General features: G+C 42.7%; 1 protein-coding gene across 1 annotated transcript in view; it reads right to left on the reverse strand.

The window, feature by feature from the left end:
* Positions 1 to 26,156, reverse strand: part of FNDC1 (fibronectin type III domain containing 1) — a 322,095-nt gene that overhangs the window by 118,718 nt on the left and 177,221 nt on the right. The window contains exons 7-9 of the mRNA XM_040350922.1: positions 17,420 to 17,608; positions 10,164 to 13,064; positions 967 to 1,088 (exon numbers count right to left, since the gene is read on the reverse strand). Of these exons, the coding sequence (XP_040206856.1) occupies positions 967 to 1,088; positions 10,164 to 13,064; positions 17,420 to 17,608 (3,212 nt within the window). The remainder of the gene's footprint in view (positions 1 to 966; positions 1,089 to 10,163; positions 13,065 to 17,419; positions 17,609 to 26,156) is intronic.

A 26,156-nucleotide genomic window follows, 5' to 3' on the forward strand; every position in this document is an offset into this window, starting at 1 on the left:
ATGTACACATAAGATAACACTGAATGAGCTCAGGGGTAGTTGAAAAAAGTGTCCAACTGTCTCTGAACGTCAGTTTAGCAGCAGCTGTGTACATGGGGCCTTAGTTAGGGAAAGATCATTTGTATATAACCCTCAGCATCTGATCAGAATAAGCTTTTGGTGAAATTTTGCTTTATGTGAGCTAATTAACCAGTTGCCGACCGGGCCATAGCGCAATGACAGCTACAGCACGGTCGGGTAACTCTGGGCGGGCATCATATGACGTCCTACCAGAATCGTGCTCCCTGTGGTTCACAGGACCCGCGTGTCACAGATTGTGGTAAAGGGCTTTTACCACATGATCGCTCCAATGATGGAGTGATCAGATTATAAATAACCTGGGGTCTGCCAGGTGTTCAGCTCTCTCTTCTCCTCACACCGATACAGTGTGTGTGGAGAGGAGAGAGATCAAGGGCCCATCTGTAAGCCTTTAAAAAATTTCCTGTGCCCAGCAGTGCTCAGCAGTGCCCTGCAGTGCCACATCAGTGCTCTTCTGTGCCCTACTGTGCCACCAGCACCACATCAGTGCCACCTGTGCCACTACTGTGCCACATCAGTGCCCTACAGTGCCACATTGGTGCCACCAGCTCCACCATCAGTGCCACTACAGTGCCCATCATTGCCACCTGTGCCCATCAGTGCCACTACAGTGCTCATCTCTGCTATCAGTGCCACTACAGTGCCCATCAGTTCCACACCTCTGCCACATCAGTGCCACACCACCTGTGCCACATCAGTGCCACTACAGAGCTCACCTGGGACAGAGACAGCAATGTAAACCTGACAGGGTTTTAACACTTCCACAGTTTATACAAAACTTAAAAACTAGGTTTAGCTTGTATGCATCAAAATACAGTATCCAAAGTGCTGTTATTAGCAAACACAATCAATTAATCACATGAATATTTATATATAAAGTTGCCCTACCCACTTTGTTCCTTCAGGTCCAAAAATCAACCTTTGTCCCCCAATATTCCCATTTCTACTAGCAGAAGGAGTGTTCCCATTGTTGCCTATCCTTGGAGTCAGATTTGGTCTTCCATTGTTACCTGCAAGAAATGTGAATACAAAATTGTCATAAATTCAATGACCATTATTTTAGATTAAAGAGGTTTGACAGCTTCTTGCACTAAAAATGGGGTTACACATTAACTGCATGCCTTTAAGTAAATATTTTTTGAATTAGCAAGTGACAGGTTCTTTTAAAAACACATGCCTGCACTCACTAACATTCACCTGCACTATGTTACCACACCTTTCTATGCATCTGTTGGAGCCTGGGCTTAATCTCTGTGTAAGCTCAATGGCTGTAAGTGTTCAAGCTTACCCGGGGTTAATGACCTGCTCTTCTCCCCATATGACTACATTTGGGCAGGGTCGCAAAAAACAAAACAAAAAAATGTTCCCCTGAACCATAGCAGTCCGTATGCCCTCAATGTGGTGGGGTGCCTTGCCAAGAGGACCCGCCCTGGCAAAGCACCTTGTCCCCATGTTGATTAAGACAAGGAACTCTTCCCACAACTCTCGCCCAGTGGTTGTGGGGGCCTTTTTGGAATCTGGAAGCCCCCTTACTAATATAGAGGCCCCCAGATACCCCCACATGAATGAATATTGGGTACATAGCACCCCTACTTAGTCACAAAAGGAAAGTCGTGATCTAGAAATAAAGTCACTCAAATGTTTGACATGTCTTTTATTAAAAAAAAAAAAATATCTCAAAAAAACCCTTGTTATACAGGTGAAACTCGAAAAATTTGAATATCGTGCAAAAGTTCATTTATTTCACTAATGCAACTTAAAGTGGAAGTAAACCCTCGTATCGTTTTTAGCCAAGGAAGCTGCCATCTTGGCCTCTGTTTAATCTGCAACTGCCATGATGCTGCACATGTGATCAGTTATGAAACCAGCCATTGGATGGTTTGACAGTTTGGTTGAGAGCACAAGAAAATTGACAGCTAGCATTTCCGGCATGCCGGGAATGTTAACTGTTTTTTTAAACTATCAAACCGATGGGTTTACTTCCGCTTTAAAAGGTGACACTAATATATGAGTAAGGCCCCATACACACGAGAGAATTTATCCGCGGATACGGTCCAGCGGACCGTTTCCACGGATAAATCCTCTCAAAGATTTCCGCAGATTTCTATGCGATGGAGTGTACACACCATCGCATTGAAATCCGCGCGGAAATCCTCTGGCGATGACGTGTCGCACCGTCGCCGCGATTATGACGCGGCGACGGGCGCGACGCTGTCATATAAGGAATTCCACGCATGCATCAAATCATTACGACGTGTGCGGGGAATCCCTTTGGACGGATGGATCCGGTGAGTCTGTACAGACGAGCGGATCCATCCGTCGGGATGGATTCCAGCAGATGGATTTGTTGTGCATGTCAGCAAATATCCGATCTGCTGGAATCCATCCCAGAGGAGATTTCTCCGCGGAAACAGATCCGCTGGCGTGTACACACCATAGGATCTATCCGCAGAAACCCATTTGCTGGGATTTATCTGCGGATGGATTCTATCGTGTGTATGGGGCCATAGACTCATTACATGCAAAGCAAGATAGTTCAAGCCGTAATTTGTAACAATTGTTATGATTATGGCTTACAGCTCATAAAAAACCCCAAATACACAATCTCATAAAATTAGAATATTGTGAAAAGGTGCAATATTCTAGGCTCAAAGGGCCAAATTCTCAAAAGAGATACGCAGGCGGAACTGCTGTTCAGCCTGCCTATCTCTGTGCCTAACTTTGGAAACGATCCTCAAAAGGCTTTTTCCAAAGTTAGGCAGAAGATCTGACATGTGTAAGACACTTACACGGTCAGATCTTAGGATGCAGTACCGCATCCGCCGCTGGGGGCATTTCTCATTGAAATGCCGCTTTGAGTATGCAAATGAGGACTTAAGCAGATCCACAAAGCTTTTCAGCATTGTGATTTCTGCGTAAGTTCCGATTTGCTTGCGCAAAACTAGGGCTGGTTTTACAATGTGGAAAGTTAGTCACACCATGTAAAAGCCCATTCAAGCGACTGCATTTGGTATGCATTCCCGAGGGAGAACTCCACGGCAATTTGTAAAATCAAAACCGGCATGGGTTCCCCCCCCAGGAGCATACCAGGCCCTTAGGTCTGGTATGGGTTGTAAGGAGACCCCCCCTACGCCGAAAAATCGACGTAGGGGGTCCCCCTACAATCCATACCAGACCCGTATCCAAAGCACGCTACCCGGCCAGCCAGGAATGGGAGTGGGGACGAGCGAGCGCCCCCCCCCCTCCTGAGCCATGCCAGGCCGCATGCCCTCAACATGGGGGGGTTGGGTGCTCTGGGGCAGGGGGGCGCACTGCGGGCCCCCCCACCCTAGAGCATCCTGTCCCCATGTTGATGAGGACAGGACCTCTTCCCGACAACCCTGGCCGTTGGTTGTCGGGGTCTGCGGGCGGGGGGCTTATCGGAATCTGGGAGTCCCCTCAAATAAGGGGGCCCCCAGATAACGGCCCCCCACCCTAAGTGAATGGATATGGGGTACATCGTACCCCTACCCATTCACCTGGAGGCAAAGTGATAGTTATTAAACACACAACACAAGGGTTTTTAAAATCATTTATTAGTCTGCTCCGGAGGCCCCCCCTGTCTTCTTTAGCTCTAATACCAGGGGGGGCTTCTTCTTCCACTCTCCGGGGGGGGTCTTCGCTCTCCGGGGGTCTTCTCCGCTCTCCGGGGGTCTTCTTCTATCTTCGCTGCTCTCCGCTGTTGACTCGGCGCACCCCGGTTCTTCTGCAGCTGTCCGGTGCCTTCTCCTTCAGCGCTGGCTGCCTGCTATCTTCGTGTGTTAGCTCAATTACTAGCAGGCAGCCAGCGCGGTCTTCTGTGACGTCATGTTCTTCTATTCTCTTCTTCTTCCGATGTTGACCCGACGCCTCTTGTCACTGCAATGATGGAAGCGCGCCTTGCATCCCATTTATATAGGCATCACCGTCCCATCATGCTCTGGTAGGTACCCACGTGGTGGGTGCACGTGGGTAGGCACGTAGGTACATTCTATAAAACAATTTATGAAAAAAGAAAAATAAATAAATTATAAAAAACAGTTCATATGTAGGTTTCCAAAGCTGTCACCGCTGTGAAAAAATCCTATTAAAATGGATCCAATATTCAGTGCACACCACCACCTGCTAAAATGCCTGCTCAACTCAAGGATGAGTATAAAACTCATAGACAGATCACTCCATGTGTCCACCACGATGAATCCACTTTACCAATGGTAGTAATTCCTACAGTCTCCAGACTGCACCTCTGTGTGGGTAATCAAAGTTTAAATTGTCTCCAAACACCACCTTCCTCCATTCGCGTTTTAATAATCAATTCCACTTATATATCCAGGGGTTAAGGACATGAAACAAAAAACACAAGTACCATAGTGTTCTCTGCTATTGAATTCTCTTGGCAATGCCCCATAGATTCTCTATGGGGTTCAGGTCAGGCAAGTTTGCTGAAACAAAAAAGTACCATAGTGTTCTCTGCTATTGAATTTATTAAAAAAGCCCCCCTAAAAAGTTACACTTACAAGAAATAACAACAAAAACAGCATGTATCAAATCGTCAGCTCATTCACTGCAGATCTAGACTCACAGTGCTTCGCCTGACATCACAGATACGACTCGTATCTGTGATGTCAGGCGAAGCAGCGTGAGTCTAGATCTGCGGTGAATGAGCTGGTGATTTGATACATGCTGTTTTTGTTGTTATTTCTTGTAATTGTAACTTTTTAGGGGGGTGTAACGGGAGTCACTTTAGGGGCACAGGGTGAATGAGAACCCCACTATGGTCTGTGCTAGTCACATTTAATGCGGTCAGATATTGTATATATTGTGTGTTGGCTGATGTATACTAGTCAGCTTGCTGTGATGAAAGGGGTGGGGTGTGATTGCATTCCAATGTCTATTGTGGTAATTAAGTCTGCTATGTGGATTGGAGCTTGGTAGACAGTCTGCATACCTATTATGGGATGTTCAAATGTTTTGCTGTGAGGAAAGGGGGGGGGGGAATCACTCCAGCAACCCCCCCTGCTAAGACTGTTTACTGAAGGAGAAGTTTGAACACACCTGACCGGTATCACCATTGTCATTGGACAATTTAACCCACCCTGTTTCCCAAGGGTGGGAGGGATGTATTTTGAAGAGGAATGTATTACCATGTGCAGATAATAAAGATTCATTCCCTGTTTTGAACCTCAAGCCGAGCTGTGTGTCTCGTTTCTGGGGGGAATTCTTATCGGTCGTGTTCGTTTGCCTGATTGTGGAGTGTCGATAAGCTGTCTTGGGTGGAATGGAATATCGTGAACGGATTTAACCCCTGTCCCATTTGGGGTTCCGTTACAGTGGTGGCACAGCAGTGGGATAATTCCATCCCTTAAAGGACGGTTACAAGGACACAGGACGATGGAAACACAGTAGGAACGGCTGAAGCTCTCTACCCTCAAGGACTTACTGGAGAACCGTGGCAGACCGGCCAGCAACCATAAGAAGATGGACGTGATCACAGAACTTGTCCAAATGGATGGAGCTGGAAGACCCAACTTAACGGAAAGGCCCAGCGTAACAGACAGGACCCCGGAGGAGGCAAGCTTTGATCGGGCTGTCAAACTAAGACTGGCACACTATGGTCCTAACCCTCCACCGGAGATCATAGACCTGGTTATAGCTGCTGTGGATGCAAATTGGCTACAGCAAAGACGTTCTGCAGCAGCAGAAGTCACAGCAGCACCAACTGAAAGGAGAAAGATACATTTTGCTGCTTTTAAGAACTTCATTGAAACTGAAGGGGAGATTGATGGGTACCTTGCTGATTTTGAACGGCAATGTGCCCTACACCGGGTGCCCACAGAGGAATGGGTTACCATTTTGTCTGGGAAATTGTCCGGCCGGGCCAGTGAAGCGTTCAGGGCCATCCCAGACAAGGATATTATGAACTATGGACTGGTAAAAGAAGCACTTTTGGCCAGGTATGCCGTCACACCGGAGGCATACCGGAGGCGGTTCCGAGAGACGAGCAAGCAGACTGGAGACTCATATACCGAGTGGGCATGCCGCCTACACCGCACAGCATCCCACTGGGTCGATGGATGCCAAGCAGAATCCGGGGAAGAGGTGCTGCAGGTGTTCCTGCTGGAGCACTTCTTTGACAAACTGTCCCGGGAAGTCAGAGAATGGGTCCGGGACAGAAACCCTTTCTCCTTGTCTGAAGCAGCTCGCCTGGCGGACGAATACACAGACGCCCGCAAACTGGATAACTCTGTGGTCAAGACCACAGCTCGGGTGGATTATCGATCAGCGGCACCCCCGCCGGCTATTGCCTACAAACCCAAGTCGGACCGTCCTACAACACCACCTCCAGCGGCCACTTATCCTCAGAAGCCTAGGTTCAACTCCCAGGACTACTCACAGTCCATCAGGTGTTTTGGGTGTAAACAGCTAGGACACAGAAAGCTAGACTGTCCATTGAATCCACCCAGGCAGTCACAGTCATGGAGACAGCCAGAAAGGGGGAACCCCCACACATCCATGCCTGCGGCCCACTGCGTTGAGGAGGAAGAACATTGGGGCGTTCTGCATGAGGCAGATCCGATACAAGCAGCTAACCAGGACAACAGGCAGCAACACAGGCAGACTGTCTGGGTCAATGGAAAGGTAGCCAATGGACTACGCGATTCTGGGGCCACGATGACCCTGCTACAGAAGAAACTCATCCCAGAGAGCCAGCACACGGGAGACACCGTAGCCGTAAGAGTAGCGGGAGGCACCGTCTTCCGGCTACCCGTTGCCCGGGTTCACATGGATTGGGGGGTTGGTTCGGGACATGTGAATGTGGGGGTGATGAAGGATTTGCCAGCAGATGTACTACTGGGGAATGATTTGGCCCCCCTTGTTTCTGCGTATGCCCCGAAAGCCCACACAGTGACTACCTGTGCCCAGATCCGCGTTGCTGAAACCAACTCGCTTGCTGCTGAGACCCGGGTAAGACTACCTTCCCCGACATGTACCGTAGATCCGGGACAATATCACAGTCTAAAATTGGAATGTGACAAGTTGGACAGTGAGAAATCGGAGATGCAACGACACTATGTCATGTATTATGAGATGTCCCGTGGCTTGAACATTGAAATGCACAAACAGGCTGAAATTGTCAAAAGATTAAATGGGATTTGCATCCAGGTGGTGCCTTATCTGTCCCAAGAGCATCAGCAACAGGTTTTGGGAGCCATTGAGAGAGCAAAGCAAGTCACTGTTCCAGAGCTGAACTCCATTATTCACCTTCACCATCAGCTACCGACCTGGTAAGCCAAATGGCAATGCTGATGGGTTATCCCGGAAAACAGACGTCATCCCGGCCTCCTAGTTCCGGACATCCCCAAGTTGACCCGAAAAGGATCAAGCCGGGTCTGCCGGAGTGTTCCACACGGAGGGAGCCATGTAACGGGAGTCACTTTAGGGGCACAGGGTGAATGAGAACCCCACTATGGTCTGTGCTAGTCACATTTAATGCGGTCAGATATTGTATATATTGTGTGTTGGCTGATGTATACTAGTCAGCTTGCTGTGATGAAAGGGGTGGGGTGTGATTGCATTCCAATGTCTATTGTGGTAATTAAGTCTGCTATGTGGATTGGAGCTTGGTAGACAGTCTGCATACCTATTATGGGATGTTCAAATGTTTTGCTGTGAGGAAAGGGGGGGGAATCACTCCAGCAACCCCCCCTGCTAAGACTGTTTACTGAAGGAGAAGTTTGAACACACCTGACCGGTATCACCATTGTCATTGGACAATTTAACCCACCCTGTTTCCCAAGGGTGGGAGGGATGTATTTTGAAGAGGAATGTATTACCATGTGCAGATAATAAAGATTCATTCCCTGTTTTGAACCTCAAGCCAAGCTGTGTGTCTCGTTTCTGGGGGGAATTCTTATCGGTCGTGTTCGTTTGCCTGATTGTGGAGTGTCGATAAGCTGTCTTGGGTGGAATGGAATATCGTGAACGGATTTAACCCCTGTCCCATTTGGGGTTCCGTTACAGGGGGCTTCACAGGGTTCCCGCATTGCACAAATGTGAACCGGCACTCGCCCTTTATATAATAGTGCTTGAGATGTAATATTTCTGTCACTCAGCAGTTACTGTATATATACACCGGTATTTGATTCAGGCTTGGTTCAAACTTGTGCGATGTGGGAACCCTGCAAATCCACTGCGGGTTCCCACATTGCACCCGACTCACACAGCAGTTCACACTGTCCTATGCGATCTGTGGGGAGTGCCAATACAACTGACAGTTCGGACATTAATCGGTTCGCATGGGTGTGATCGGATTCTGATGCGGACCACAAAAAGGGTCCTGTACGAGTTTGGTCCGAATGCGATGCAATAGCAGCCATACAATCTGTTTGGTTGAAATCGCATCACACCGACATCGCATGTGATTTACATTGCGGTGCGAATCACATACTATATCGCTGAGCTCGCAAATGTGAACCGGCACTGAGATGGATTTTTTTACATTCTTTCTCATTTCATAAATGACAGATTTCACATATCCTATCCATTATTGGGAACTAACAATTGTCTTTTACATTATTTAGGTGGAATTTTGATTTCCAAAATTCTGTGCTATATTCAGTGCTGGGACAGGGGGTGTCAGACAGTGTGTATCTTTGTTTAACTCCCCCCACCCCCACACTCTTTTTCCCTCTCTAACGTTTGAAAGCATTTGTACCTGTCACCTCAGATTCCTGTCAGCTCAACTCTCGCGAGCCGTGCAGAGGGTTAACATGGTTATGCTCAGACGGCCGCGACAATTTAGACGGCTGTAAGAGACATGCTTCCTGTTTGTGTACTGCAGTGGGGGATGGCTGCCGGAGGTCTGCGATGTTGGATCTTAGTGGCCAGAGACTCCCACGTCCCCCAGGCTGTCTTCGATTGTGTGCACTCTCCATGCAATCTTAATGCAGTATGTACCATGCTTTTTTTTATATATTGGCGTATAACACGCACGCGCGATTTTCACACTATTTTCAGGGTGAAAAAGTGTGTGTTATACGCCGATAAATATGGTAATTATTTGTTTATACAAATACGCAGCGCTGCACTATTTTCACAAAATTGATTTTGCAGTAGGTGTGGTGTATCACTATAAATGTTCAACAGCTGTGTAGACACTCAGAGAGTTATATTTGTTTCTTTTTTTTTTTCTTTTTTTTTCTCACGTTATTATAGGAGTAATTTATTAGTATTGTGGCGCTGATGGTTTTTCTCACAATTTGTATTTCATATATTAGTTTCACCTTTTAAGTTGCATTAGTGAAATAAATGAACTTTTACACAATATTCAAATTTTTCGCGTTTCACCTGTATATCTATTGCCAATTACATAGCCTCCCATTCGCTGACTAATCGAAAACAAAAACCTATGACCTGACACACGAGAACAATCCTGACAGTAACACTAGCAAAATTACTGCTCCACAAGCTGTAGTCAGCTATATAAGGAAAGGGGCAGAGATAGTGGTGACATCATATGACCATTGCCATATTTGGTCATTGTGCAAATATGGCCAGTAGCCATACTTGGGCAGTGATGTCACTGTTATCCCTGATCCTTTGCTTAAAAGCAAATAACCCCTGACATCACTGGTTTCTAGAGACATTGTGGGTGTAGTATCTTCAGTTCTCTTAGGAACCAGTGACATCGGGAAGCTTTCATATAAAGAAGAGGTAGAAATACCACTTCTATATATCATGCATGACACAAAAAATGGGGTCAAACCGCCTAAAATTTAGGCATTCATACATACGCCCGAACAGCCAAAGTTCAATCTGAACCTAGGTTCAGACTGAACCTTCAGCTTATCTTTAATATGAGGATATTTGTAAGCCCTTTACACCCGTGTGGCCCTTATCAGCCATATAATATACAAAATAATTATAAATGGATTTCATTCTTCACAGTATAGATATAATTGTGTGGAATGGTAAAATGCATACCTCAAAAATAAAATGGCAATGGATTGGAATGACAACTATAAAGTATATTGTAAAGTATAATCACTCCATGCAAATGCACCTACCATTTTGGTATTGAGGTCTTGTGAACTGCCTTCGTAAGGGAGATCCTAGTCTTGAATTTAACATTCTCTGGCGTAGCAAGGAGGGAGAATATGTAGGAGAGGGAGTGCGTGGAGGTGTTGTTGTTGGCATAGCTGTAGTTCTGAATAGTGACCTTCCATAATTTTGTTGTCTAGATATTGATGGAAGTAAACGATATGGTACTCTGGAGCTTTGAGGTTGACTTGTTGTTGGCAGAACAGTTGAAGATGTTCTCCTTGGAAAAATAGCTTTCCTAGAATTTATATAAGAAGAAGAAACCCTAGATGGCCTATGAAACGTTCTTCTTCCTACTTGAGGAACATGTAATTCTTCATCTTCCCGATGAGACTGTCTCTGACCGAAAGTGGAATCCACAGAATTATTAATATTTCCATTGTTATGTCTATTTTTCACTAAACGAACACTGGAATAGGAAGATAACCTTGACCTGATAATGGGTGTTGAATTTTCTTCTTTCTTAGGTAGTGGCTGTTTTTCAGTAATGCTTTGAATAATACCTGTGTCTGCAGTTAACAATCCAGAGTTTGGTAAAGGGGCAGGAAATGGTTTAATTAAAGTTTCACTTTCTGACTGTGACATGTGTGGTTTGAGAAGTTTTTTCTCACTTTCAACAGAATTCCTTTCTGGGTTAGGTCTCAGATGAGAATTATGTACTGTTCTAGATATAGGGAAAGATTGCCTTTTAGAATCTAGGGCTGTTTCACCATCGTCCTCAGCATCATCAGTTTGTGACAGTGGATCCCTTGAAAATACCAAGGGATCTTGATTTAGCTTAACTGTGATTTTCTCAACCCCAATATTTTCGTTGCTTGGTAAATGTGATTGTGGTGCCTCTAATGGTTCAGCGTTATTTAGATATTGTTCAGATGTATCTCTTGAGTTTGTATTTGTAGACTTCCCATGATGTGTAGGCATAGCTGACCCCAATCTTGATGGAGTTTCTGCTTTTGATGACGGTAGTACGTTAATACCTTTTTGTCTTGTGTTAGGAGCAAATTTTCTTTCCTCTGGCTTCTCTTCATGCTTTTCTTTAGAATTCTTAGATTTTTCACTATATGCAAGGGTATCAACAGATGGACTCTCAGTCTGTTTAGGTTTTAACTTTTTAATTTGTTCAGACTTTTCACCTGTGCTTTCCTTTTTTATAGGCATTTTGTGTATTTCAGTTTTATGTTTGGAGGTCACCAGCCGTGTTTTCTTATCATCTTTCTTTGATATGTAAGGCTCTCTTTCTTTGGGTTCCCTAACATGCATTTCTTGGTGAGATTCACCATATGAAGAATGTTTGGGAGGCACTTCAGATGAACTTATGTATGGATCGTTTTTCTTATCAGGGATATTCAGCAATCGGTTTTGATTATAAATTGTTATTGTTTCAGCAGGTAATGTGGTTGTCACAACTGTAGTTGTAGAGATTTCAGTAGTTTTAACTGACTGGATTTTTATATTCCTATTAGGCATTATATTACGGCCATTATTAGTTTTAACCTGAGAGCTTCTTCTTCTGTAGTACTCTAGTAATTCTAAAGCTGATTTTCCAGAGAAAGATGGGACAGATGGTGAATTATTAGATGGTAGTTTATCAAGTTTATTTGGTTTGCTTGATTTAGTAGTAGTCTGTGCTTCCGCAGTAGTTGTAGAGGTGGTAGTAGCAATGGTGGTAGTAGCGGTAGAAGTAGGAGGAAGAGTAGTTGTAGTAAAAGCCCTTCTTGCTGATGTCTGTAGTCTAGTGTTTATTAAATGATGTTCTTTTGATGTCTTAAAATCATGTAAATGCAAATCTTGGTTGTCTTTGTTGGCATCAATGTGGGAATCTGTAGAATGTTCTGATCCCTTGTCTAAAATTAATCTAGTGTCTGGTTGCTGGTGATTAGTGTTATAAGATGAGAATTGATTAGACTGAGGTCGTTGTATTGCTGCAATAGGAAATCTATGAGTAGGTTTTCTGTGGGACTGGAGAGGAGAAGTGGATTTAGGTCTCTTGTCCATCTCACGTATGTCTTTCTTTTCTCCATTCATACTTTCCAAAGGCATATTGTGTGGTTTGTGTTCTATAGGCAGTTTTGCTGAGCTTGAAGTGCCACTATTTTCTGAACTGACAGAGTCTGCATTTAAATCTCCTACGTTATTTATATAAGGGTGTTCTTTTTTTAATGTTTCAGATGATGGAGAAGATGGCAAAGCTCCCTCTTGCCCTAAATCATGAACTTTAGGCAAATTACTTTTAGATTCAGTCTCTCTGTTATTTGCGTTTATTGTGAATTCCTTATGGTTTGTGTTTCTTACATCATCATAATCTTCATTCAAGCTTTCTGCCTCTTTTGTTTCCTGACTTACTTTATCAGAATCCTTAGAACGTTTATCTTCAATAGTGGAGTGAGTATTTGATTCTTCAGTTTTAGAAGTCTTGGTTTCATTTTCTTCCTCTATTACAACACTAGGGGAAATAGGCTTACGAGCAATGATCCTGCGTCCTAAATTCGAAGAGGATGTCCTAAATGGTCTTCTAGCTGTGTTTGGATTCAATTGATTATTTATGGATGGACGAAATCTTCTACCTGGAATTGGCGTAGACAGTTTCGGAGTTGATGTTGTCTCACTCTCATCAGTAACTTCAGTTGACTGATGACTGTCTACTGAAGTTGTTTTTCTATTAGACGCAGGCATCATCCCAGATTTTCTATGTGACAGTTTCTCCCTAGGATCCTTAAAACTAGTCTTTGGAAAAGAGTCCAATGTATCTTCTTCAGAAGATTCCAAAGGAACAACTGAATCATCAGTATTTTCTTCTTCTGTTTTCTCTACCTTTCCATAATCTTCAAAGTGAGACTTTTGATAAACATTCTTTGTTACAGATCTAACTAGAAAAAAAAATATGCAGCTGTAATTAAAAGTATATATAGACTGTTGTTCACATCTACCCAATTTAGTTAATACAGTGGGGTTGATTTTCTAAAACTGGAGAGTGCAAAATCCGGCATAGATCTGCATAGAAACCAATCAGCTTCCAGTTTTTGTCAAAACTTAATTGAACAAGATGATGTTAGAAGCTAATTGGCTACCATGCAGAACTTCACCAGATTTTACACTCTCCAGTTTAAGTAAATCAACTCCAGTGTATAGAAGATGATCATTTAGTATATATTAGCAAGAATATTACATTGAAAACTTGACTTTTAAATGATTTCATTAGCCTGAGCCGTTAATTAAAAGTAAAAGTAAAAATGTAATTTTCAGTTCTCGGGTCTGGTGAGCGCCTAGAAAACTTATAAGCATATTCATATTGATGACAGTTAAAAAAAAGCACATTGGCTGTTAGTCATAAAGCAATTTATAACAGACACCCCCCCACACACTTTTTTTTCTTTCCCCATCCCACCCACACTCTCTGCCTCTATCTGCTTTTCCGTGTGCAATTCACCTTCCCATTCATTTATTACCCTTATTTACTTAAAAATACATCCATTGTTTGCACGTCCCCCCTAGCTGCTTAGGGGGAACCGTTTGTGGTGCTCTTGCTCTGTGTGGACCTGGGTCACGGATAAGCAACATCACTCCTTACCCTTCATATGCAATTTATTTACCAACGTTAAATCAATAAATTCTGTTTACTTTGTTTATGTGGTTTTTATATATTTATTGTTTGTTAATCAAATTGCAGATATTCTCCTGAGGAATTCTCTAAGGCCGGGTACTCACGACCAAACATGTATGGTGAAAGCGGTCCGTCGGACCGTTTTCACCATACATGTCTGCCAGAGGGCTTCTGTACGATGGTTGTACACACCATCGTACAGAAGTCCGCGCGTAAACAATACGCGGGGCGTGTCCGCGGTGTCGCCGCGTCGATGACGCGGTGTCGCCGCGACAATGACGCGGCGACGTGGGTGGCCCGCCTTTAAAATGCTTCCACGCATGCGTCGAAGTCATTCGACGCATGCGAGGGACGGCGGGCGCCTGGACATGTACGGTAGGTCTGTACTGACGACCGTACATGTCCGAGCGGGCAGAATTCCAGCGGACTGTTTTAAAACAAGTCCAGGAATATTTGTCTGCTGGGAAAAGGCCCGGCGGGCAAATGTTTGCTGGAATTCGGCCCGCTCGCGCCCACACACGACCAAACATGTCTGCTGAAACTGGCCTGCGGACCAGTTTCAGCAGACATGTTTGGTCGTGAGTACGGGGCCTTAGGCTGCAAAACTAGTTGAGAAATGCTTTCCGTGAATAATTATCCCAATATGATCCTCCCCTCTTGGGGACCATTATGCTGGTGATATACATGGATTGTTCATCATGCATTTTAATGTGTATTTGATCATGTATTGTTTTATTTTATATTAACTTTGTATTAATACAATTATTTGCTTACTTACTATACAATCTGAATTCATATCAAATTTAACCAGTACCATGACAGTCGATTTCTCTTTTTCTTTGGGGGACCGGTTAGGGACAGACCTCCCTAGTTTTCTATATTCCATATGTTGGATGATGGTACATCCCCTTTCTATTTCACTAAATTTATGCTTGTAGAGGCTATATATTTCTTGGTTCACAGTATAAACTGCATTCCTGTTCAATTCACATGCAATTTAGTGCAATGCGATTTGAGAAAATTCATTTTTAATAGGCACCAAAACATGCATGCAGCAATTTTGGAACCCCACTACAACTGGATCGCACAGTCTTTTTGTACCATGCATAGGCTATCCCCCTTCAGTCCATCATGAATGCTGCTACCAGACTCATCCACCTTACCAACCACTCCGTGTTGGCTACTCCTCTCTGTCAGTCCCTCCATTGGCTTCCACCGACCCATCAAATGAAATTGATTGTAAAGTCTTGTGTTTGTTTCTCATGTTATAACAAACATGTTATAATAACCTGCTCTGTGCAGTGGTTTTGAACAAAGCAGCCGATCCTTTTCTTTTCTGGTCACCTCGCTGACTCTCCTGGCCCCTCCCTCCTGTCACGTGCCGCTACAGCAAGCAGCATGCTATGGGGCACCCAAGCTGAACCGTAGCTCCGTCCATTCAGACATGGAAACATGTTTCAGCCCTGCCCCTCTCTCTCCTGATTGGCTAACCAACTTTGATTGACAGAAGCCAATTGCGCCGCTGCTGTGTCTCAGCCAATCAGGAGGGAGACTCCCGGACGGCCAAGGCACTACATTGCTGGATAGAAATGAATCTCAGGTAAGTATTAGGGGAGCTGGGTGGGAACAGAGGGGCGCCAGACTGAGTGCAGTCTAAATCATATATTTAATAAAAACAAGTAGTAACTCACAGGTTAAATTAAATGAGTTCAGTATGTGGTGAAAATCGCCAGTCCTGGAGTCTCATAAACGTCCTATTTAGGGTCCTGTTTTCCCTTTGCAGCATGAGGCACTGGTGTGATCTTACAGGGATCCAGAAAAGGCTGAAAACCAGGAAGCAGGGAATGAGAAGAAGCTGGTCGTGACTTCACAGGAACAGGAAATGTGATAATTCACAGTGGCAAGGAATGGTAATGCATTTCGAAGCTACAGCTTCTTCATCAGACCAGAAGCTGTAGCTTCGAAATGCATTACCATTCCTTGCCACTGTGAATAATCACATTTCCTGTTCCTGTGAAGTCACTATCAGCTGCTTCTCATTTCCTGCTTCCTGGTTTTCAACCTTCTCTGGATCCCTGTAAGATCACATCAGTGCCTCAGGCTGCAAAGGGAAAACAGGACCCTAAATAGGATGTTTATGAGACTCCAGGACTGGCGATTTTCACCACATACTGAACTCATCTAATTTAACCTGTGAGTTACTACTTGTTTTTATTAAATATATGATTTATACTGCACTCAGTCTGTCAGTCAGTCTTTATTAGTAAAATGGGAAGGTAAAAGTAAGAAAAATAAACTGTAAGCTTAAAAAAATAATTGTATATTAAAAAAAACTGTTAAAAAGTTCCATAACAGTATGAAACATAAATTACAACATACACACTTTCAGGACAACAAAGAGAAATTGTGTTATACTAATATAATCTAAAGCATGTAGCATACTTATGTGTTCTTTGGCTTATACTGGTTAAATTACACTGGTCCTTGAACTTTTCCTAAAACATACACATTGCAAAAAGTATAGGTAATCAGTAGCATTTTCACAAATTGTACTGTTGCTAATGTCAAAGGTTTCAACTGTAAAAATGAAAATAAAAGATAGAACTGGTCTTGGACTTTTGGTGCAGTTTTTAAATGCAAGGGAGGACAATAAAACACAAAAAATGAATGGTTCCTTAAAGGGGTTGTAAAGGACATTTTTTTCCCCCTAAATAGCTTCCTTTACCTTAGTGCAGTCCTCCTTCACTTACCTCATCCTTCGATTTTGCTTTTAAATGTCCTTATTTCTTCTGAGAAATCCTCACTTCCCATTCTTCTGTCTGTAATTACACACAGTAATGCAAGGCTTTCTCCCTGGTGTGGAGAAAGCCTCTTAAGGGGGCGAGCAGGAGGGTCAGGACGCTCTCTCCCTTGCAGATAAAGGAAGGAGCTGTGTGGTAGTGGGCGTCCTGACACTCCTGCTCACCCCCTTCCCCCTCAAGAGGCTCTCTCCACACCAGGAAGAAAGCCTTGCATTACTGTGTGTAGTTACAGACAGAAGAACAGGAAGTGAGTGTTTCACAGAAGAAATTAGGACATTTAAAAGCATAATCGAAGGATGAGGTAAGTGAAGGAGGACTGCACTAAGGTAAAGTAAGCTATTTAGGGAAAACATGTTTTTACCTTTACAACCCCCTTAAAGAGTAAATAAACCCTGATGGGTTTTACTTCCTCTTTTGCTCCCTACAAAGCCTGCAAATTAAAAGCATAATGGGCTAGTATGCATCTCATACTAGTTCATTATGTGACACTTACCTGAAAACGAACCCCCGCGTTGTCCCCTCTGCAGGCCGCGTCCACACACAAAAACATTTACAATCACTTTAACAAACCAACAGTTGCTATCCTAAAACTGTCCAAAGAGAATGCGAATAGCATGCATTGATATTTAATTCCCTATAAAATGAACATTAGCTCTTATTAAACAGGAACTTTTAGATTTTTACTTTATGAGCTATAAAATAAACACTGTGTCTAAAAGACATGGTCATGGAGAAAATGTAAGAAAGCAGAAAAAAACAATAAAAAGCATGAAGTAACAGCAAAAACAGATGCATAAATCCATTAAATGTGCATGCTTACCATCTGGCATTATGACTGTAAAGGCTTTAGATTGAGGGCCCTGCCCTCTTCTGTTAGCTCCCCTGACTTTGAAAATGTACCGTTCCCCAGGCTGTAGGCCATCAATTATGGCTGATGTAGTAGTTCCTGAGTATGTAACAGATTTGCCTCCAAATGGCTTCATCGCAGGAGCATATGAAATAATGTATTCTGTGATGGATTGAAAAACAGCAATTACCACATTATTCTCTAACATTATTCAGGAAAAAAAGAATCTCATATATAAATAAAGGTGTACTGTATAAACCGAAGTTAGAAGTTCAAAGTTTTTAAATTAAACAAATTCTTTGTTATCAGTCGCCTAAAATCTATGTGTGGCATCAAGTCTTCCGAGTTATCTACAAGGATCCTCAGTCTGTTTTTCTAATTTCAAAAGAGTTTATTTTGAACAGGTTTAGTCTCTTGCTGAGAATATCATGTTCTGTAACTTTATGAACACATTAGATTTAATATTGTATTGGCTATTTTCTTTAAAGGTACAGTTGCAGAAAATATATTTTTACGGCGTAATATATTGGGTATTGAAACATTCTTTTTAACTCAAAATATAAAGAGTAATATAAAGAACTATCTGGTAATTAATTAATCCACTTGTTTCCAGAAAGTGTATAAATATTGTACAGATGTATCAAAAATCCTAAAAGTTACTGGACTTGAGACACCCAACAAGAATATAGTTAAATATTCTTACTTATGCATATCCAAACAATGTGTCTTAAGATACTTACAGTACACCCAACAAGAATATAGTTAAATATTCTTACTTATGCATATCCAAACAATGTGTCTTAAGATACTTACAGTACACAGAGAAGTCAGAAGAAGACATGTTAATGTCTCATAGGAAATCATATTGTACATCACAACAGACTCAGCTTGCAGTAAAACGCTTTTAAAAAGTTCTACAATCATGACTGTAAAAGAGACCCTGAGGCCAATGCCTTAAATATGGCCTGGCCTTGAAATAATATCCCAATTTTGCCAACCATGATCAACTAGCTCACATTTCTTGTAGATACACAGTAGAGACTGGCAGCTTGATTGCTAGAAGAGGGCAGATTGAATGGACCACCTGGCTCTGCAGCAAGAGTGCAGGGCTTAGCCAGGGAGAGCTCTCTGAGCAAACCCTGTCCCATCTTCTTGCTGATCGGTTTTCAGTTAACTCCCTCCTCTTCTGATGTCACAGGGGATGTGCACAACAGTACGAGGAAACACTTATAAAAAGGAACAAGTGTGTCCCCAGGCATAATCCTATACAGAGACACGATGATGGCTGAGGCAAATCACTCTAAAAATGTGATAGAAAGCCACTGCACCACCAGGGAAAGAATATGTTCCCTTCTATTTCAGGGAAAACGTTTAAAGGTGTATAACACCAAATAACAATAAATTGTGAAAAATTGTACAACAATTGCCACTGAATTTCTCATAAATCTACAACTATAGCTAAACACCAGATTTTTATGGCTGATGGTCAGCAAATCTTGTATGCTCACACTTGAAGTACTACCACTGTGCCTTAAGAAAAAATACCTGATTAACCTGCTGCCACTTTAATGATGTAGAAATGTGACTGTATTTTTACCTCTATCCAAACTCAATAGTGAAAAAATAAGTGGCGCTAAATTACACTCATGTGTATGGAACTCCAATAAAGTGCAAAGATAAACCTAAAAATAAAATAAAGACAACTTCATACACAGTACAATTTAAAGTATCGCTATAAAGATGATAACTATGTGAAAATTCAAATTATCAGTGTAACAATATCACCCTGTGACAAGTGAAATAGTACTACATTCAATAAAAAGTTCATAAGCATAATGAAATTCATCTGAAAAAGAGTGTAACAGAGTGTAACAGTGTAAACTTTTCTGATCTTCCACCATACCACTAAGTGCCACTGATTCCGCTCCCTTTGGATTGGATAACACACTCACCAGATATTTATGCCTTACACTCTTGTGCTTGTCAAAAATCACTTTAAACCACACAGATATGGTTAGCTAATCTCCGTTATCCAGCCGCAAAAATGTAAATAGGATCACTCCACATGTAAATAAAAAGTGCTCCAAATAGTTTAATATTGTAAAACCAGTTTAATAAAACGCTACGTGAAAAACTTCAACCATTACACTCACATCACATCACTTAAAAGCCAGCAAGTAAAATCACAGCAAACAACTCTTGGAGACCACGTCTGTAGTAGTGTATAGTATGGTCACGGCGGACCCGAGGTGTACAGCTTAGATATCACTCTAACCCGCTCCTCTAGCTCAAACAGTTAAAACCTTTATTCTCTGATCTGGTGTCCAGCATAAAGTGCTTACAGATGGTTGCCGTTTAGCCACATCCCCGACATGTTTCGTCATACAGACTTATTCATGGCCCCAAATGAAATAAGAAAAGTTTCATGTTTATACACCAGATTAAGAAAGGTTGAGAAAGACAAAAGGGACTGGTAGGAAACAAAATCATGCTGGGAAAAAAATACATTATAACCATTAAGAGAATAATGAAAAAAGTTCTGGTGGCACTGGTAATTCTCTGTTTACCTGCAAGAATGTGGGATTGCAGAACGAACATAAAAAACTTTATAAACAAATACATACCTTTGGGATTCCTTATGATATTAATGTTTTGTAAAGATCTTGAAAACTTCTGTATAGAACATGTGGTGATTACATGTGACTGACCTGATGTCTGAGGCCCCGTACACACGATAGAATCCATCCGCTGAAAAATCCCAGCAAATGGGTTTCAGCGGATAGATCCTATGGTGTGTACACTCCAGCGGATCTGTTTCCGCGGATATTTCTCCCCTGGGATGGATTCCAGCAGATCGAATATTTGCTGACATGCCAAACAAATCCATCTGCTGGAATCCATCCCAACGGATGGATCCGCTGGTCTGTATAGACTCACCGGATCCATCCGTCCGAAGGGATCCCCCACATGCGTCGTAATGATTCGACGCATGCGTGGAATTCCTTATATGACAGCGTCGCGCACGTCGCCGCCAGAGGATTTCGGCACGGATTTCAATGCGATGGTGTGTACACGCCATCGCATAGAAATCCGCGGAAATCCTCGAGAGGATTTATCCGTGGAAACGGTCCGCTGGACCGTATCCGCGGATAAATCCTCCCGTGTGTATGGGGCCTGAGGGTTATGTCCAATCCCCCAAAAAATATTGCAAAAATGCAGATTATCTGAAATATGTTGCTGCACATATCCACATGTGTGCAAGCACCAACACTGTCCCTTGTATTACCATAGTAAATCAATAAGATTGTGAGGAGCACTGTCACCTGCTATCTCTATGCTCACATAATACAGCATCTTGATTTTACAGAGTCTCATACTTTCTCATAACTTTGAAACATAAATTTAAGGAGAGTTTTTGGTCAAAATGAATGTAAAATTAGTCTGTAGTATTACTCAGTATCACACACTTTGGCACGCAAAAAAATGTATGCAAGTAATAAAGGAAGTTCAGGGAAAAATCATTAAAAAAGAAAACATTCAATGAAGGCACATTCAATATCCTAAAATCTAGTTTGTTGAAAACCAGGCTTCACCCAAGCCCAATGGCATGCCCTTCTTTTCTCTTCTTTAAAATTTGTTGCTGGAAACTAAATTAAAGAAGTTAAAATACCACTGATGACTCATTTGGCTAGACTGCCAGTTCAGGCCTCTTGGGGTGTGATAATCCAAAATAGTGAAATTCAAGACTCAACGATAAGATACTCAGACAGGCAAAGTGTGTTGAAGCCAGAAAAAGTTTAAACCAGTATTATTGTATTGTACAGATGCTTACAACTATATTCCCATATGAAGTCACTCCTAGCCAACCATACATGTACTATATACACTACACTATATTATATCCTTTTATCTTTTTTTATTTCATTATGCTGTCCATTTATGACAATTGTACATTTCAGGGCAGGCCAATCTTGTTACCAAAGCAAAGCTAAAGCGTTTTTTACTTACAGTATAAGCTTTTAGAAAGTCTTCTTAATAAAATTAGATTTTTTTTTATCTTGCAATGGGGCTGATTTACTAAAAGCAATGCGCTGCGCCGGTTCATGGCTTAATTGGCACGCCGGATGAATCCTTAATTAGGCGCATTAACCGGCACAGCAGCCAGCGCAATGCAATTAATATGTAAAGCCGCCGCCAAACTCCCTTTAAAAGTCTATGGGAGAAATCAAAAGTGTTAATTTTAAAGGTTAATATGCTAATTTTTGTCCTAAAAAGTGTTTAGGGACCTGAGTCCTGCCTCAGGGGACATGTATCAATGTTTTTTTTATTTTTAAACACGTTTTTTCAGGAGCAGTGAATTTAATAATGCTTAAAGTGCAACAATAAAAGTGAAATATTCCTTTAAATTTTGTACCTAGGGGGGGTGTAAAGTAAGCATGTGAAATAGCACATGTTTCCCGTACTTAGAGCTGTCCCTGCTCAAAATGACATTCTGAAGGAAAAAAAGTAATTTAAAAAATGACTCGCCGCTAGAATGAACAAGCTCCCGGCAATTTAGAGCAAATTCATTCATAAAAAAATAAAATAAAAGTGTGGGGTCGCCCCAAATTCCATTACCAGGCCCTTCAGGTCTGGTATGGGTATTAAGGGGAACCCCGCCGTAAAAAAAAATGACGTGGGGGTTCTCCCCAAATATCCATACCAGGCCCTTTAGGTAGCACCTTGTCCATATGTTGATGGGGACAAGGGCATTATCCCCACAACCCTGGCCGGTGGTTGTGGGGGTCTGCGGGCGGGGGGCTTATCGGATTCTGGAAGACCCCTTTAACAAAGGGGACCCCCAGATCCCGGCCCCCCCCTGTGTGAAATGGTAAAAGGGTACATTGTACCTCTACCATTTCACCAAAAAATTGTCAAAAATGTAAAAAAACACAATAGCCGGTTTTTGACAATTCCTTTATTACTGTCTTCTTTCCGTGCTTCTTCTTCCATCATCTTCTTTCTGCTTTCATTCGGCTTTCTTCCTCCATCTTCTTCTTCTTCCTCTGCTTCTTTCTTGGGTCTTCTCGTCCGCATCTTGCATTGGCTTCTTCCTCCATCTTCTTCTTCCTTCGTTCAATCTTGTTCGCATCTTGCATGGCTTCTTCTTCCCCGGACGATCCGCTTCCAATTGAAGTTCCCGCTGTGTGATGCTCCTATGACCCCGCCCCCCTCTGATGCACATGTACCACACAGGACTTTCTTATTTCTTATGGCTTTCCCCGTGGCGTCAGAGGGGGCAGGGTCACTGGAGCGTCACACAGCGGGAACTTTAATTGGAAAAGGACCGTCCGGGGAAGAAGAAGCCGTGCAAGATGCGGACGAGAAGACCGAAGGAAGAAGAAGATGGAGGAAGAAGCAGGGGGGCCGGTATCTGGGGGTCTCCTTTGTTAAAGGGGTCTTCCAGATTCCAATAAGCCCCCCGCCCGCAGACGCGCACAACCACCGCCCAGGGTTGTGGGGATGAGGACAAGGTGCTTTGGGGGGACCCCAAAGCACCCTCCCCATGTTGAGGGCATGTGGCCTGGTACGGTTCAGGAGAGGGGGGACGCTCTCTCGTCCCCCCCCTCTTTTCTGCGGCCGGCCAGGTTGCGTGCTCGGATAAGGCATCTGGTGTGGATTTTTGGGGGAAATCCACGCCATTTCTTTTTTATTTGGGGTGGAGTTCCCCTTAAAATCCATACCAGACCTGAAGGGCCTGGTATGGATATTTGGGGGAACCCCACGTCATTTTTTTTTTATTTAACGGCGGGGTTCCCCTTAATATCCATACCAGACCTGAAGGGCCTGGTAATGGAATTTGGGGGGACCCCCACGTTTTTTTTTATGAGCAATGACTGTATTCTTTATTACTTTTAAATTACTTTTTTTTCCCCTTCAGAAATGACATCTTGTACAGGGACAGTTCTAAGCACGGAAAACATGCGCTACTTCACAGGCATGCTATACCCCCCACTCCCCCCCACTATGAAATGTAAAGGAATATTTCACTTTTATTGTTTCACTTTAACCACTTCCATACCGCGCCTATTCTGGCACTTCTCTCCTTCATGTAAAAACTATATTTTGTTCCTGGAAAATTACTCAGGATCCCCAAACATTATATATATTTTTTTAGCAGACACCCTAGGGAATAAAGTGGCGGTCATTAAATTGTTTTATTTCCAACGGTATTTGCGCAATAATTTTTCAAACGCCTTTTTTTTTGCCCAAAAAAAGCGGTTTCATGAATTAAAAAATAACAAAGCAGTAAAGTTAGCCCAATTTTTAGGGATAATGTGAAAGACGTTACACTGAGCAAATAGATACCTAACTTGTCACGCTTTAATATTGCACACACTCATGGAATGGCGACAAACTTCGGGACTTAAAAATCTCCATAGGCGAAGCTTGATTTTTTTTACAGGTTACCAGTTTAGAGATACAGAGGAGGTCTAGTGCTAAAATTATTGCTCTTGCTCTAATGCATGCGTCAATACCTCACATGTGTGGTTTGAACGGCGTTTACATATGTGGGCGGGACTTACATGCATGTTCGCTTCTGAGTGCGAGCTACTAGGGATGGGGGTGTTTTATTTTTTATTTATTTTTTACGTAATTTTTTTCTTTTTACACTTTTTTGTCCCTTTTTTTTATCACTTTTATTCCTATTACAAGAAATGTAAACATCCCTTGTAATAGGACTAGTGTGTGACAGGTCCTCTTTATGGAGAGAGGCGGGGTCAATAAGACCCCACATCTGTCCTCCAGGCTGGAAAGCATGAGATCGGAAAAAAACACTGATCTCATGCTTTCAGCCGCAATCATGTTCGTTCAGCACAGTGGTGTAGTGGATAGCACTTTCACCTAGCAGCAAAAAGGGTCGCTGGTTCGAATCCCGCCCGTGACACCATCTGCCTGGAGTTTGCATGTTCTCCCTGTGCCTGCGTGGGTTTATTCCCACAAGCTAAAAACATTCTGTAAATCGGATCCTGTTTAAATAAGCCCTAATATGCAGTAGTATATTTAGGTTTTGTGCTGCCCTAGGCCTGTCTAAACTTCTGAACCTCCTAATAGAAAAATGACCCACCCCTTCCTGTCAAGGAAACACCCTGTTTTTTATGACCCGCCCAAAAAATTTCAGGGGGGGGCACACACTAGTTCTGGGGGGGAGGGGGGCATTGGATTCCCTAATTTGCATAGTTTTTCTCTCACTTCCTGTTTGGCTATGGGGCAGGAAGTGAAGGCAAATCTTCTCAATTGGACAGGGATGGTACAAAATAAACTGACAGGGGCTATAACCCTCCCTCCCTCACCCTATCCAAAAGGAAAAAAAAAAAGTATTGATTATAGTTCTACTTTAAGCACAAATTTCAGATAATTTTATTGAGAGGACTAAGAATATAACCATGCCAATAGGCCAGGATACAGCATTGCTAATATGTATGAATGTGTGTTAGGAACCCCCACAAACACCACCCAATGTTAAATAAACAATTTTCTTCATTTGCAAATAAGTATCATCCCTTCCTCAGAGACCTTTAGCAGCAGTACAAGCAACTTCCTGTAGGGGTGTGATGTCCTGTGTGCTGGCCACCGCTTTCCGAGAACCACATATGCGCATATCCAATACACGGTGGTCGCGCATCTACGTGCAAGACCCCAATTTTTAGGGAAAGTGATAGTAAAGCAGATTTCCAGGATCGGACTAACAAATGTTTCAAGTGAAAGGCAACTGCTGTTTTCTATTAAACAATGGCTAAATGGGCCATTGACGTGCATCACAGTTGATCTGAGGAATATGTCTTTGCAAATTTAAAATAAATGAAATCCTTTCTTTTTTTTACTTGGGGCTAGATTGCAGAGGGATTAAAAGTCTGTTCATTTTTTGGGGATGTCTGCACCCCTGATAGGGTGAAGACACTTCACAAATGTTGTCACTTTCTACTTCAAATTCATGCACCTCCTGTCACATAGCCAAACAGGAAGTGAGGGTAAAACCTTACTAATGTCTTTTCTTGGGGACACACAGATCAATCTAAATAGTTTCCCATTATGTAAATTGCACTCTAGCATTTTGCTGTGTACACCCCAAATTATTAGGGATCGTGGACTTTGGGGTCCATTTACTAAAGGCAAATCCACTTTGCACTACAAGTGGACAAGCAAGGAAGAAAAGAACAAAAAAAAAAGAACTTTGCTTCTACATGATTGGATGTTAAAATCATCAGTTCTTCCCCTCAGATTTTCAGTGACTACGCTTGTACTGCAGAGTGGCTTTGCCTTTACTAAACCCAAAACTAACTAATCATTTGGTGTACACAGCAGTGCTGGAGTGCAATTTGCTTAATGGGGACACTAGTTAGATTGACCTGTGTGTCCCCAAGAAAAAAACATTGGTAGGGTTTTAACCTCACTTCCTGTTCAGCTGTGTGACAGGAAGTGAAGACAATTTTAAGAAAAGGGACACAAAGCTCAACCCAAAAAACACAAGCAGGGGTTCTAACACTCACTTGACTTCCCTCAAACACCCACAATTAGAATAGGATTGCCTTGTGCTAGATTTAAGCACAGTGCTGTGAATCAGCACTTCAAGCCTGTCCACCAATACCCACCCCCAACAGGCCATGTTTGCAGGTTTTCCTTCATCTTGCACATGTGCTTTAAAAGACAGTCTGGACAGCAATTCTTG

Source organism: Rana temporaria, chromosome 4 (genome assembly GCF_905171775.1).
Source record: "Rana temporaria chromosome 4, aRanTem1.1, whole genome shotgun sequence".
NCBI classification, from domain to species: Eukaryota; Metazoa; Chordata; class Amphibia; order Anura; family Ranidae; genus Rana; species Rana temporaria.